We start from the raw sequence: 15,261 nt of genomic DNA, 5'->3' as shown, positions 1-15,261 counted from the left end.
GAGCAGTGTCTACAAACTCTTAAGAATTCTCCCATGGGTAATCCTCTGATGGTTCCTGGGCACTAGTACTGTATAGTAAACTGTTAGTTGCTGTTTGTTTCCTATACAGGTCCGTGTTGATGTTACCATGGCAGTCCTTGTGAATCGTTAAATCTAAGAAATTAATTTCAGTTTGGTTGGCCTCATATGTCAATTTGATATTTAAATTGTTGCGCTTTAGTATACTTAGGAATTCTTGTAGTTCTCCATAGGTCCCTTCCCAAAATTAAAAAAATATCATTGATAAAGCGCAGCCACAGAGGGATCTTATCCGTGTATGTTGTATTTAAATCTGTAAATAAATGTTCTGCCTCCCACTAGCCTAGAAATAAATTAGCATAGGTGGGGGCACATGCTGTCCCCATGGCTGTTCCACGGGTTTGTAGGTAGAATCTGTTATCAAATAGGAAAAAGTTATACTGTAGAATAAAATCTAACAGTTTAATGACAAAATTGTCATCTGCATCTTCTACGGATTTCAATTCCAGAAAGTATTTCACTGCTTGGATACCCTTCTGATGGTCAATGGATGTATATAACGATTCCACATCAGTGGTAACTAACCATGTACTTTCATGCAGGTTCACATTTTCCAGTCTTTGAAGCACTTGCATGGTGTCTTGGACGTAGTCGATAATCAACGTATTGGCATGCCTTTTCTGTCAGGCAACCAATTCCCGAGACTATGGGTCTACCTGGAGAATTTTGTTGGTTTTTATGTACCTTAGGTTTTAAATAAAAGGTGGCTATCTTCGGGTTCACTACAGTTAGGTACGCTAAATGTATTTAATGACTGATACTGAATTAATGCTAGAACTGAATAGAATTTGCTTAACCACATATTATTACTATGCATCGTTCCTGCTAGGTGTTATAAGTGTGGATAATCCTTCATGGATTATATTTGATTATTAATAGCTAAGCATTGGTTGCAACATTACAGTACTCGCATTTATGCACATTTTAACCACCTGGGATTTACCAGTTACTCGTACACATTGACCCCATATACCCTGAGTTATTTAATCACCCTAGTAATCATTGATTTTCCTATGGAGGTATGCCATATAGAAAGATTACTCTAATAGTACACTTACCCTGTGGTACAGTTAAGCTTTGTATAAGAATGGTGTATGCAAACTGAGCGCCCTTACCAGTACTCCTCGCCCCCAGTCATGCACTTCTCATAAACGGGACCCTCCAGCTCACGGTGTGTTGGGAAGATAAATTCATGGTTCACAATGATGCTCTTTATGACCTCGTTGACATGAGCCTGGCACGCCACAGGGTCTTGTCCATCTGGGATTGGCATTAATGTTGGTCCAAAGCAAATAGCCAAATTGTAAGGATCCATCATGTTCTCATCACTATACTGGGATAGACTGTAGGAAATAGATGTGATGTTACAATAAAATGTATTTCATAAATGCAACTTCGTCAAGTAAATCACCCCAAAGCCTCAGTAGTTATGCAGAATACACCCCTTCAAAACTTATTTATTCATTAAACGGGTGGAGTACTGTAAAATTGTTTTCACCTTCATGTGTTTCCAAAGACTTGTTGTTATACCAGCTTTTTTTGTATACAAAATAGCTGGTTTTGTTCTTTGTAACCACAGCCAAATAAAATGGGTTGAGCTTGCAGGGAAATCAGATCTTATTTTATCACTTTTTGTACACACAAATGGCTCTTTATATTATCTCTGTCTGTATACCAAAGCCCAATACTTAGAGAGAACTGTTGAAAATGAACATTTTATTACTTCCCACTGAGTGTAATTTCTTCAGCTGGCTATGTTCACTCAGTTTTTTTATAGCCTATACTTAAGTATAGACACTTTCAGTATAGGTAGGGATATCACAAGCAAAAGCAGATATTTTAAATGCTGAAACAAAGGTAATTTTGTTATTTGTAATACACTCCAGCAGGTAAAATGGATCATTGGGAACAAATTAAAGATAAATTTTTTTTAGGGTAAACCGTCCCTTTAATGTTAACTAGAGACCACATTACCTTTATTGTATGGGGTAAAAAATTATACAACAATATTGTGATGTACTGGTCATTAATGGTATTAGTAAAAGTCTACATTTATTGCACACCTCCTCCAAAAATAGTAGTTGCCTCCCGACCCTCAAACAAACCAGGTGTAAGGAACAAGTAACTCACTGGTTGAGGAAGGCGAAAAGATATCTCATCACCACTAAGACGGCTCTGGGCAAAGTGATGAGAATCTGCCGAATCTGGTGCACCCTCTCAGATGGATTCTCTATCTCTGGAAAAAACAAAACAGCAAAGAGAAGGAGAGGGAACTCAGTTAAAACATGAATGTAACATGCATAGATTGTATGTTTCTCTAGTTAATTTGGTTGCACTTACTGATTGTAGATATCAAGTCATGAAATCTTTCCTTGGGAAAGACTGGATTCTCCAGGCCACGGAAATAAAGTTTCAATACACCAGCCACAGAATTAATATCCCGTTCGATGAGATCTTCCACTAGTGGGTCCTCACCTGATGACACAGGAAACATTTTAATGAAGGCCACAGACAATGCTAGCACACGTGGTATTGAGCAGTGCTGGCATGAATAAAGCTGTTCTGCTTAGAGCACTAAACTGCCCAGTGGTCTTTTAGAATATAGATGAAGCAGCAAAATAATCATAGAATTTATACGATACTATTGCACTGCCCCCTCTCTGTTCCAATGGTAAACACAATATATCCTATATAATAGAGACAGCACGAGGACAAACACACCTGGCCTTTGAGTCCCTAGCTGATCTGCAGCCGCGGCAGAAGTGGGCGTGGTCGGGTGTGGTTGACGTGAAGGGGGCGCGACCATGCATGAATGACTTGAAAGGGGCATGGCCGGTGTGAAAGGGGCGTGGTCGAGCACGATAGAGGGGTGAGAGATACATAGGGGAGAGGGGGGGGAGAGAGAGAGAGGGGGAGAGACAGCAAAAGAGAGGGGGGAGAGAGACAGCAAAAGAGAAGGGGAGAGAGACAGCAAAAGAGAGGGGGGAGAGAGACAGCAAAAGAGAGAGGGGGGAGAGAGAAAGCAAAAGAGAGGGGGAGAGAGCACAAAAGAGAGGGGGGAGAGAGAGCGCAAAAGAGAGGGGGGAGAGAGAGCACAAAAGAGAGGGGGAGAGAGAGCACAAAAGAGAGGGGGGAGAGAGAGCGAAAAAGAGAAGGGGGGAAGAGCGCAAAAGAGAGGGGGGAGAGAGCGCAAAAGAGAGGGGTGGAGAGAGAGCGCAAAAGAGAGGGGTGGAGAGAGAGTGCAAAAGAGAGGGTGGAGAGAGGGGGAGAGAGAGCGCAAAAGAGAGGGGGGAGAGAGCGCAAAAGAGAGGGGGGAGAGAGAGCGAAAAAGAGAGGGGGGGAGAGAGAGCACAAAAGAGAGGGGGGGAGAGAGAGCGAAAAAGAGAGGGGGGAGAGAGAGCGAAAAAGAGAGGGGGGGGGGGAGAGAGAGCGAAAAAGAGAGGGGGGGAGAGAGAGCACAAAAGAGAGGGGGGAGAGAGAGCACAAAAGAGAGGGGGGAGAGAGAGCACAAAAGAGAGGGGGGGAGAGCACAAAAGAGAGGGGGAGAGAGAGAGCATAAAAGAGAGGGGGGAGAGAGAGCGCAAAAGAGAGGGGAGAGAGGGGGAGAGAGCGCAAAAGAGAGGGGGAGAGAGAGAGAGCTCAAAAGAGATGGGGGGGAGAGAGAGAGCGCAAAAGAGAGGGGGAGAGAGAGAGCGCAAAAGAGAGGGGGAGAGAGAGGGCAAAAGAGAGGGGGAGAGAGCGCAAAAGAGAGGGGGAGAGAGAGCGCAAAAGAGAGGGGGGAGAGAGAGAGAGAGCGCAAAAGAGAGGGGGAGAGAGCGCAAAAGAGAGGGGGGGGAGAGAGCGCAAAAGAGAGGGGGGAGAGAGAGCGCAAAAGAGAGGAGGGAGAGAGAGAGCGTAAAAGAGAGGGGGAGAGAGAGAGCACAAAAGAGAGGGGGAGAGAGCTCAAAAGAGAGGGGGAGAGAGCTCAAAAGAGAGGGGGAGAGAGCTCAAAAGAGAGGGGGAGAGAGCTCAAAAGAGAGGGGGAGAGAGAGAGCAAAAGAGAGGGGGGAGAGAGAGCGCAAAAGAGAGGGGGAGAGAGAGAGAGCACAAAAGAGAGGGGGAGAGAGAGAGTACAAAAGAGAGGGGGAGAGAGAGAGCGCAAAAGAGAAGAGGAAGAGAGAGAGCTCAAAAGAGAGGGGGGAGAGAGCTCAAAAGAGAGGGGGAGAGAGAGCAAAAGAGAGGGGGGAGAGAGAGCGCAAAAGAGAGGGGGGAGAGAGAGCACAAAAGAGAGGGGGGAGAGAGAGCGCAAAAGAGAGGGGGGAGAGAGAGAGAGAGTGCAAAAGAGAGGGGGAGAGAGCGCAAAAGAGAGGGGGGAAAGAGAGAGCTCAAAAAGAGCGGGGAGAGAGAAAGCTCAAAAGAGAAGGGGAGAGAGAGCGCAAAAGAGAGGGGGAGAGAGAGAGCGCAAGGGGTGGGACCACTGTACTGCAAAAAATGGCCTGTGTGAACGGGCTTTAGGACTAGTATATATATATATATATATATATATATATATATATATATATATATATAAATAAAAGTTGATTTGATTATTCTGTGTTTTTCTAACCCTTATATATATCCTATATAATAAAAGGCCAAGTGTGTTTTTTTCCGAAGCTGTCATGCCTGTGCTGTGTTTGTCCTTGTGCTATCTCTACTGCTAGAGACAGCACGAGGACAAACACACCTGGCCTTTGAGTCCCTAGCTGATCTGCAGCCGCGGCAGAAGTGGTCATGGTCAGGTGTGGTTGACGTGAAGGGGGCGCGACCATGCATGAATGACTTGAAAGGGGCATGGCCGATGTGAAAGGGGCGTGGTCGGACACGATAGAGGGGTGAGAGATACATAGGGATGAGAGGGGGGGAGAGAGAGAGAGGGGGAGAGACAGCAAAAGAGAGGGGGGAGAGAGACAGCAAAAGAGAGGGGGAGAGAGACAGCAAAAGAGAGGGGGGAGAGAGACAGCAAAAGAGAGAGGGGGAGAGAGACAGCAAAAGAGAGAGGGGGGAGAGAGAAAGCAAGAGAGAGGGGGAGAGAGCACAAAAGAGAGGGGGGGAGAGAGAGCGCAAAAGAGAGGGGGGAGAGAGAGCGCAAAAAAGAGGGGGGAGAGAGAGCGCAAAAGAGAAGGGGGGAAGAGCGCAAAAGAGAGGGGGGAGAGAGAGCAAAAGAGAGGGGTGGAGAGAGAGCGCAAAAGAGAGGGGTGGAGAGAGGGGGAGAGAGAGCGCAAAAGAGAGGGGAGAGAGAGCGCAAAAGAGAGGGGGGGAGAGAGAGAGCGAAAAAGAGAGGGGGGAGAGAGAGCACAAAAGAGAGGGGGGAGAGAGAGCGCAAAAGAGAGGGGGGAGAGAGCACAAAAAAGAAAGGGGGAGAGAGAGAGCATAAAAGAGAGGGAGAGAGAGAGAGCGCAAAAGAGAGGGGAGAGAGAGCGCAAAAGAGAGGGGGAGAGAGAGCGCAAAAGAGAGGGGGAGAGAGAGAGCGCAAAAGAGAGGGGGAGAGAGAGCGCAAAAGAGAGGGGGAGAGAGAGCGCAAAAGAGAGGGGGGAGAGAGAGAGAGAGAGCGCAAAAGAGAGGGGGAGAGAGCGCGCAAAAGAGAGGGGGAGAGAGAGCGCAAAAGAGAGGAGGGAGAGAGAGAGCGTAAAAGAGAGGGGAGAGAGAGAGCGCAAAAGAGAGGGGGAGAGAGCTCAAAAGAGAGGGGGGAGAGAGAGAGCTCAAAAGAGAGGGGGAGAGAGAGCAAAAGAGAGGGGGAGAGAGAGCGCAAAAGAGAGGGGGAGAGAGAGAGAGCGCAAAAGAGAGGGGGAGAGAGCACAAAAGAGAGTGGGAGAGAGAGAGCGCAAAAGAGAAGGGGAAGAGAGAGAGCTCAAAAGAGAGGGGGAAAGAGAGAGCTCAAAAGAGAGGGGGGAGAGAGAGCGCAAAAGAGAGGGGGGAGAGAGAGCGCAAAAGAGAGGGGGGAGAGAGAGAGAGTGCAAAAGAGAGGGGGGAGAGAGCGCAAAAGAGCGGGGAGAGAGAAAGCTCAAAAGAGAAGGGGAGAGAGAGCGCAAAAGAGAGGGGGGAGAGAGAGAGCAAAAGAGAGGGGGAGGGAGAGAGCGCAAGGGGTGGGACCACTGTACTGCAAAAAAAGGCCCGTGTGAACGGGCTTTAGGACTAGTATATATATATATATATATATATATATATATATATATATAAGTTGATTTGATTTTTCTGTGTTTTTCTAACCCTTCTAAAAATATGTTGAATGATCCTCTCTCAGTAATAGTTAACTTATAGGCACAGTCTAGACAATAAAACATTTTCATGATTTAGATAGGGCATGTAACTTAAAAAAACTTTGCAATTTACTAAGTAGGCTTATATATATATATATATATATATATAAATAAAAGAACAGTGCTCTCAATGCTATCCCTATTGCTATGGGCCCCCAAGCCCTCTGGCCCCAATGCAGTTGCCCCTGCAATAGTTCCGCCCATGCTTTTCACCACATGGTGCATGACAAGAGTAGGAGTCTCTGCAAGCAAAATTAATAACACACCTAGCTCCTGAGCGGTCAGGCAGTTGGATGCTGCACTGCCGTCTGCCTCCATAGTCTCCATAATCTCAGCGGAATAGTAAGTTTATTTGCCTTGTAGACAGCGCACCGAAAAGATCAGTTAATAGGGGGATTAGAGTGCCAAATTCCATTATAGCCAGACTAGAGGGAGGTTCAGGAAGTCAGATTCCCCTGCAGTAAAAGACCAGGTCATGACGTCCTCAATGCTGCACCAGTGAGGATGTGTCACTAAGCAGCCGGCTGGGGAGATTGTCAGCTAGCATCGCCTACCACAGCAGCAACAGCGTGATGTCAACTCCGGTCACATTCTCCAGCACTGATTGTTTCCCCGTCCAAGAGGCCGCTATGAAAAATGGCCTCTATTGGGAACAAATTGGCCGCACTGGGGTTCCAACCACCAGTGGAGGCACCGGTCCTCGCTAATCATATACAAATCAGTGAGCATGTTGCGCAATAGAGAGAAGCAGTCCTGCTCGCTGCTTCACTCCATAGCTTAACATGCCCATTTTTTTTAAAATGTATTATTAATTAATAAAAAAAAAATCTTTGCCCATACGACAGGTGAAGCACTGCCTCACCTGCCTCAACTGACTGCACGTCCTGCACAGATCATATGAAGTTATCACTCACCTCTTTCAAACGAATTCTTGATGTCATTAACTTCAACCTGAGAGCCTGGAACTCGGAATATTCCCTGCTGTTGTAGTCCTGTATAAATAGAAGAAGGATCACAAGACGTAGGATGAGACAAAGAGCTCAAAATAGTACAAAAGGATCACCAGTAGAGTATTGCACCAAAGAAAAGTGACCTCTAAAAACCTAGACTGCATCACTACCATACTCTGCCAACCTCCATGAAACGAGGCAAAGAACTACTGAGAGAGTAGGCGAAGTGGGAGGGATACTTCAATGTTATGTTTGGGGTGATTTTACCTCCGCCTGATGACCAGGTGAAGTATTCCCCATAGGCTATGAATGTTTACGTGGACTCTCACTGTCATTTAAAGGAAAGTGAACTCTAAAAACCTAGACCACATCACCACCATCACAAATAGATTATGCACTAACAATATCTCTGTACTACCATAATATCAAAGATCTTTTTACTTATTGTCCTAGGAGTAAAATCCTGCATAAGAAGTCTGCTGTCTATAAATTAAAAATAATACAGCTATTGCATAAATACAGACATTATGGAAAAGACTAAGGACAGAATATCTTTATCTAAAGTCGTCTATCTTCAGCAGTCGCCCTTGCTAGTTTGACCAAATCATCTGTACTTGGGGCTCTGATTTTGACTTGCCACTCTATATTACCACCTTAATAATGATGATCCATAAGTTTATTTTTTGTATGTGATAAAACTATTTATACTGAAGAATAAAATCAACATTCAGCAACACAAACTCCTATTATTCTATTAAAGGGACATGAAACTCAAACTTTTTTTTTCTTTCATTCAGATAGAGAATACCATTTTAAACAACTTTTCAATTTAATTTTATTATTTATTTTGCTTCCTTCTCTTGTTATCCTTTGCAGAAAGGTTTATCTATAAAAACTCAGGAGCAGCAAAGAACGTAGGTTCTAGCTGCTTATTGGTGGCTGCATATATATATATATATATATACCGATTTGTCATTGGCTCACCATGTGTTCAGTTAGAAACCATTAGTGCATTGCTGCTCCTTCAACAAAGCATACCAAGAGAACAAAGAAAAAATTATAATAGGAGTAATTTAGAAAGTTGCTTAAAATCGCATGCTCTAGATGAATCATGAAAGAAAAAAAATGTGGGTTTCATATCCCTTTAAATATGTGAAAAGCTAAGCAAAAAGGGCTTTAAAGTGATCTATACATTTTATACTATAAACAGTAGTTGCTAAGAAAAACTGAAATATACAATTGAAAAATATAGGTCTTAACCTTGTCAAAAATATATATTGGGAGTTTGACAAGGTCTTAACCAACTGGGAGCTGAACGCACAAGGCTGAGAACTCTCCAGTGGTGCTTGACGTGATTGGCAGTTTAGAAGATACCGTTAGTAAGAGTTTAAAGCAGACACTGCACATTTTAACTGATTTGTATTATGGTGAAACAGACTAATATCCATCAGTCTGTATTATTAGTATTAATATTATTAATAATTAATAATAATTATTAGTATTATTTATATTATTAATAAAAAAATACAAACACTGATGGATATTAGTCTGTAAACAGACTCATATCCATCAGTCCTTATGTGTGTGTTTGTATTTTTTTATCCTACTGAATAGAGTAGAGCGCTTCACTCTCACTAACTGTTCAGAAAAGGGTTTTACTTTTGCTACTACAGAGGGATTCATTAAACGTACTCATCTTGCGGCTAAATCATTTTGCAATTGCTAACATTGAGTAGCAACTTTTAAGTGATAATGAAAATTATACTCCTAGCACCTGTTTTTTTAATGTTTTTTTTCTGGCTCCTATGTTTGATATAAATTTGTCAAGTCCTAAATTAAATAAAAATTAAAAAAAAGCATAAAAAAGATGTGTAAACCTCCTGGATATTACATATCCCTCTATATCTAAGCAATGGATTATAGGGATGTTAATCCCTAGATTCATTTTGTGCACCTCTCTCTGATCATAGGTGCTGCCATTTTTTAACCTTGGTTATACAGCAGGTATCTGAAGGAGAGTTACTGCACATGTGCAAATACGTCAGTACTGGAATGCAGTAAAACTAGATTTCAACATGGCGACACCTATAGCTAGAGGGAGGTAGGAAATAGCCTCAATACTATGCATAAAATGTGTTAAGTGTTTTTGCCCCCTAGAAAACCATTTAATTTATATAACACTCACATGACACAAACTCTATACCAAACCTGCAACTCCAACCCTTGGGCAATCCCTGACAAACACTGTGCTACTTCTTTGTTAATATTAAATTCTGCTGTCTTGTGTGCTACATCTCATATCAGACATAATAAAGCATATATATGTTTGCCAAACTGATTTGAACATAATGAACCTTTCATTATACTTTGCAGCTGATTATATCAAGTTTCTAACCTTGGAGTTACCATATTATAATGAGATTGGAAATAGAACAGATACTGAACTTGGTGTTATATGGGGTAATGGGTCTAATATTAAATTAGCATAAGAGATAAAGACCTTATGCTGTACTTTAAATGAGGTAGGACAATAACCATTAAAGGGACTTTATACACTAATGTTTTCTTTGCATAAATGTTTTGTAGATGATCTATTTATGCAGCCCATAAAGTTGTTGTTTTTTTTAAAAAAATGTTTAGTTTTGCTTATTTTTAAATAACATTGCTCTGATTTTCAGACTCCTAACCAAGCTCCAAAGTTTTATGAGAATACCATCAGCTACCTACTCCAGCTTGCTCCTGTTTGTGAAAGGGTCTTTTCATAAGCAAAAGGAGGGGGGAGTGTCTTATTTGCCACTTGCAGTGGGCTTTCCAGCTTCCTTTTCAACAGAGCTAAACTGAGAGCTTCTAAGTAAGTTTTTAAACCGTTTTATACTGGATTTTGATATCAGTATCTGTGCATCTTATTCTTTATAGTAGTGTCTGTTACATGCAGTTATATGAAAATGAGTGTATACTGTCCCTTTAAGCAGCATTTGGAAATAGATGGATTTATAAGGCTGACTTATTACTTTTTTTTAATCAAATGGGGTAATGACATTTGCAATAGAATTGCACTGGACAGTGATTTTAATAGATCGAGGAAGTTCCTGTTTCATGTCTCACCATATAAATTGATATACCGGATACAGCTTTCCACCACTAACGGGATGGCCTGACCCGAATCCTAAGTGGAAAAGAAAGAAAAATCCATTAGCATCTCAGCACATAATGGTGTCAACATATATACCTGTGTGTGTATATAGAAAGGTATGTCCAGGTAAGTGTGTACATATGCTCGTACTTCATATAATACCTAGCTTTTTTCATGTATGTGTTAATAGATATTTGTATGTAAATAATTTCCATGTGCTCATACATGACCTTGTTATTTTATGTTCACAAAGCTGTTTAAGTGACATTGATAATGTTTGAGGTTCCTTATATTAAATGTAACACCAGAGCACATAAAGTGACATATACCAGCATCCTAGGTTTCAATAAGTCTACAAGTGTTCATGTATGTGCACATATGAGTATTTGTGTTTTTAAATACCTGGTTCCTGGTCCGGGCATTTCTTCGTCCCCTGATGAAATCAACAAATACAAACACAGAACAGCAGCACAAAGACAGAGAAAGGAAAGGAAGCGTCAGAGGCAGCACTTAGAGAGAAACAGAGGGCAGCACAAGGAAACCTCACCCACCACCTAAAAAACAGAACCTGCTAAGCCGTGCTTCAATGTATAATTTAGTGTCACACTGTGTAGTAAACTCAAATATTACTACCTGGGATACTTGCCCAAACCTTCTGATCTGCTCAGTAAATGCTGTTTAGCACTATATTCTTTCTTAAAGGGATATTAAACCTAAAAAATGTCTCATGATTCAGATAGAGCATGCAATTTTAAGTAACTTTCTAATTTACTCCTATTATAATTTTTTTGTTCTCTTGGTATTTTTTTTTGAAAAGCAGGAATGTAAAGATTAGGAGCCAGCCCATTTTAGGTTCAGCACCCTGAATAGCACTTGCTTATTGGTGGGAACATTTAGCCACCAAGCAGCAAGCGCTACCCAGGTGTTGAACCAAAAATGGTCTGGCTCCTAAGCTTTATATAGAAATGGTAGAATTGTATTAAGTTAAGCATTTGAGTTCTGCTTTTGCAAATTGTTGAACATGTGATTGTTTACCTTATTATGGCTTATCTGAATAAAGCTAAAACTACCAAATACTGGAGGATTCATGTTTCGCCTGGATCTAACGAAGGTGAACAAGATCATCAACCTTAAAAAAAGCTGAGAAGGAATGGTGCAGAGAATCAGAGGCAGCAGAGAAGACTCAGCCCCACACAGCACCCAGTGTTGATACCTTAATGAACAGTTCCATGTCCCCGTTAAAGAGCTTATGGTTATAGAGGGAGCGAGGTCGGGGTTTCCTCATTTTCTGGGGTTTAGGGGGAAGACTCGGGGGCCTGAAGGAAATGGAACAGCATATCAAAACAAAGTGGACCCCAAATAACCCATGTAATAGGCAGCTCAGAAGGTACAAAGTTAGAAAGTAAATAGGAGGGTAAGGGTAGAGACAATGCCCAAAATAATGTATTCAATTGTAAGGTGGCAAGGTCCTTAGAAACAAAGAAAACAATTAAATTAATTGCAAATACCAAAATAGTTTATAGGCTAAAGTGCATCACAAAAGGCAGAACATATAGACCAAATGTTGAGGATTAAGTATTCATTTTAGGAGGATTTTTTTTAATTTGTCAGCACCAGTATTCTAAAAAATATTACATTTGTAACTCTAATCCCTACGTATCTAAGCTCAGTGGATTCCCTATCTGTCCTCCCACAACTCTTTAAATTCATATCACCCCCAAGAAACAAACGTCTGTTTTCTCTCTTAATATACAGTCTCTCTTCCCAACTATTAAACCCCCTCAACAGTGATACAGAAGAAGATGACCATTGTACTTACATTACTGTAGGTGGCATAGACCTGCTGCCTGGCATTACAGATGACATGGGCCTACTGTCTATTGTTGTTAAAGGGCCACTGTAAGTAAATATTTTCTATGCCTGTTACTAACTAACTACCCCAAATACGCTTTTTATCAATAGCATTTCATTAACATATCTCTACCGTATATCAGAAATCTTGTCTGCAAATTTAATTGTTTTCCAAACCCACTCCGTGGATATCCTTTGCTCTGTACCAATCCGTTTACAATACCTAGGTTTCAAAATGGCGCTTTAAACACAATTTCATTGGTTTAAGTATTTTGAACATGCAGTGCTGAAAATAGTGGGCAGGATAACGTGACATCATCGGCAAATAAAAGATATAACTTTTATAACGTTATGAAACTTCGTTTTGGAGAAAATATAGGTCAGTAGGTTTTAATTAATGTTTATTAACTTTAATATGTTAGTTGTTTGGCTTAAAAATTATAACAGAAAGTAATCCTTTAATGCAGACCTACTGCCTGTCACTGTAGATAACACAGGCACACTGCCTCTTGCCATAGGTGACATAGTCCTCCTGCCTTTAGCTGTAGGTGACAAGCCTACTGCCTATCATTGGAGATGACATAGGCCTAATGTTTGCTTTTGGTAATGTAGGCATCCTGCATGTCATTGTAAAAGACACAGGCATACTACCTGTTACTATAGGTAACACATGCTTATTGCCAATTACTGTAGGTGACATTAAAAGTGACACAGGCCTACTGTCTGTAGCTGTAGATGACACAGGCCTACTGTCTGTCACTGTAGATGACACAGGCCTACTGCCTGTCACTGTAGATGACACAGGCCTACTGTCTGTCACTGTAGATGACACAGGCCTACTGTCTGTAGCTGTAGATGACACAGGCCTACTGTCTGTCACTGTAGATGACACAGGCCTACTGCCTGTCACTGTAGATGACACAGGCCTACTGTCTGTAGCTGTAGATGACACAGGCCTACTGTCTGTCACTGTAGATGACACAGGCCTACTGTCTGTCACTGTAGATGACACAGGCCTACTGTCTGAAGCTGTAGATGACACAGGCCTACTGTCTGTCACTGTAGATGACACAGGCCTACTGCCTGTCACTGTAGATGACACAGGCCTACTGTCTGTCACTGTAGATGACAAAGGCCTACTGTCTGTCACTGTAGATGACACAGGCCTACTGTCTGTCGCTGTAGATGACACAGGCCTACTGTCTGTCGCTGTAGATGACACAGGCCTACTGTCTGTAGCTGTAGATGACACAGGCCTACTGTCTGTCACTGTAGATGACACAGGCCTACTGCCTGTCACTGTAGATGACACAGGCCTACTGTCTGTCACTGTAGATGACACAGGCCTACTGCCTGTCACTGTAGATGACACAGGCCTACTGCCTGTTATTGTAGATGACACAGGCCTACTGCCTGTTACTGTAGATGACACAGGCCTACTGCCTGTTACTGTAGATGACACAGGCCTACTGCCTGTTACTTTAGATGACACAGGCCTACTGCCTGTTACTGTAGATGACACAGGCCTACTGCCTGTTACTGTAGATGACACAGGCCTACTGCCTGTTACTGTAGATGACACAGGCCTACTGCCTGTTACTGTAGATGACACAGGCCTACTGCCTGTTACTGTAGATGACACAGGCCTACTGCCTGTTACTGTAGATGACACAGGCCTACTGCCTGTTACTGTAGATGACACAGGCCTACTGCCTGTTACTGTAGATGACACAGGCCTACTGCCTGTTACTGTAGATGACACAGGCCTACTGCCTGTCACTGTAGATGACACAGGCCTACTGTCTGTCACTGTAGATGACACAGGCCTACTGTCTGTCACTGTAGATGACACAGGCCTACTGCCTGTCACTGTAGATGACACAGGCCTACTGCCTGTTATTGTAGATGACACAGGCCTACTGCCTGTTATTGTAGATGACACAGGCCTACTGCCTGTTACTGTAGATGACACAGGCCTACTGCCTGTTGCTGTAGATGACACAGGCCTACTGTCTGTCGCTGTAGATAACACAGGCCTACTGTCTGTCGCTGTAGATGACACAGGCCTACTGCCTGTCGCTGTAGATGACACAGGCCTACTGCCTGTCGCTGTAGATGACACAGGCCTACTGCCTGTCGCTGTAGATGACACAGGCCTACTGCCTGCTACTGTAGATGACACGGGCCTACTGTCTTTTGCTGCAGATGACACAGGCCTACTGTCTGTTACTGTAGATGACCCAGCCCTACTGTCTGTTACTGTATATTACACAGGCCTACTGCCTGTTACTGTAGATGACACAGGCCTACTGCCTGTTACTGTAGATGACGCAGGCCTACTGCCTGTTACTGTAGATGACGCAGGCCTACTGCCTGTTACTGTAGATGACACAGGCCTACTGCCTGTTACTGTAGATGACACAGGCCTACTGTCTGTTACTGTAGATGACACAGGCCTACCGCCTGTTGCTGTAGATGACACAGGCCTACTGTCTGTTACTGTAGATGACACAGGCCTACTGCCTGTTACTGTAGATGACACAGGCCTACTGTCTGTTACTGTAGATGACGCAGGCCTACTGCCTGTTACTGTAGATGACACAGGCCTACTGCCTGTTACTGTAGATAACACAGGTCTACTGCCTGTCGCTGTAGATAACACAGACCTACTGTCTGTAGCTGTAGGTGACACAGGCCTACTGCCTGTTACTGTAGATGACACAGGCCTACTGCCTGTTACTGTAGATGACACAGGCCTACTGTTTGCTACTGTAGATGACACAGGCCTACTGCCTGTCACTGTAGATGACACAGGCCTACTGCCTGTCGCTGCAGGTGACACAGAACATGTTGGTGTAGGTGACACACATCTGTAACTTGTCCCTGCAGGGCACATATGCCTTCTGTCTGTTACTATAGAAGACTCAGGCCGACTAACTGTTACTGTAGGAGACATAGGCCTACTATATTT

General features: G+C 43.0%; 1 protein-coding gene across 2 annotated transcripts in view; it reads right to left on the bottom strand.

The window, feature by feature from the left end:
• SRGAP3 (SLIT-ROBO Rho GTPase activating protein 3) overlaps positions 1-15,261 on the bottom strand; it is a 206,987-nt gene that overhangs the window by 23,715 nt on the left and 168,011 nt on the right. The window contains exons 12-17 of one of the 2 annotated variants that reach the window (XM_053720777.1): positions 11,653-11,755; positions 10,412-10,472; positions 7,271-7,348; positions 2,419-2,553; positions 2,209-2,314; positions 1,194-1,421 (exon numbers count right to left, since the gene is read on the bottom strand). In XM_053720777.1, the coding sequence (XP_053576752.1) occupies positions 1,194-1,421; positions 2,209-2,314; positions 2,419-2,553; positions 7,271-7,348; positions 10,412-10,472; positions 11,653-11,755 (711 nt within the window). Of the gene's footprint in view, positions 1-1,193; positions 1,422-2,208; positions 2,315-2,418; positions 2,554-7,270; positions 7,349-10,411; positions 10,473-10,841; positions 10,873-11,652; positions 11,756-15,261 lie in introns of both variants that reach the window. The other variant, XM_053720778.1, reaches the window with a different exon arrangement.

Source organism: Bombina bombina, chromosome 7 (assembly GCF_027579735.1).
Source record: "Bombina bombina isolate aBomBom1 chromosome 7, aBomBom1.pri, whole genome shotgun sequence".
In the NCBI taxonomy this organism is placed as follows: domain Eukaryota; kingdom Metazoa; phylum Chordata; class Amphibia; order Anura; family Bombinatoridae; genus Bombina; species Bombina bombina.
This window is presented reverse-complemented; position numbering and strand designations above follow the sequence as displayed.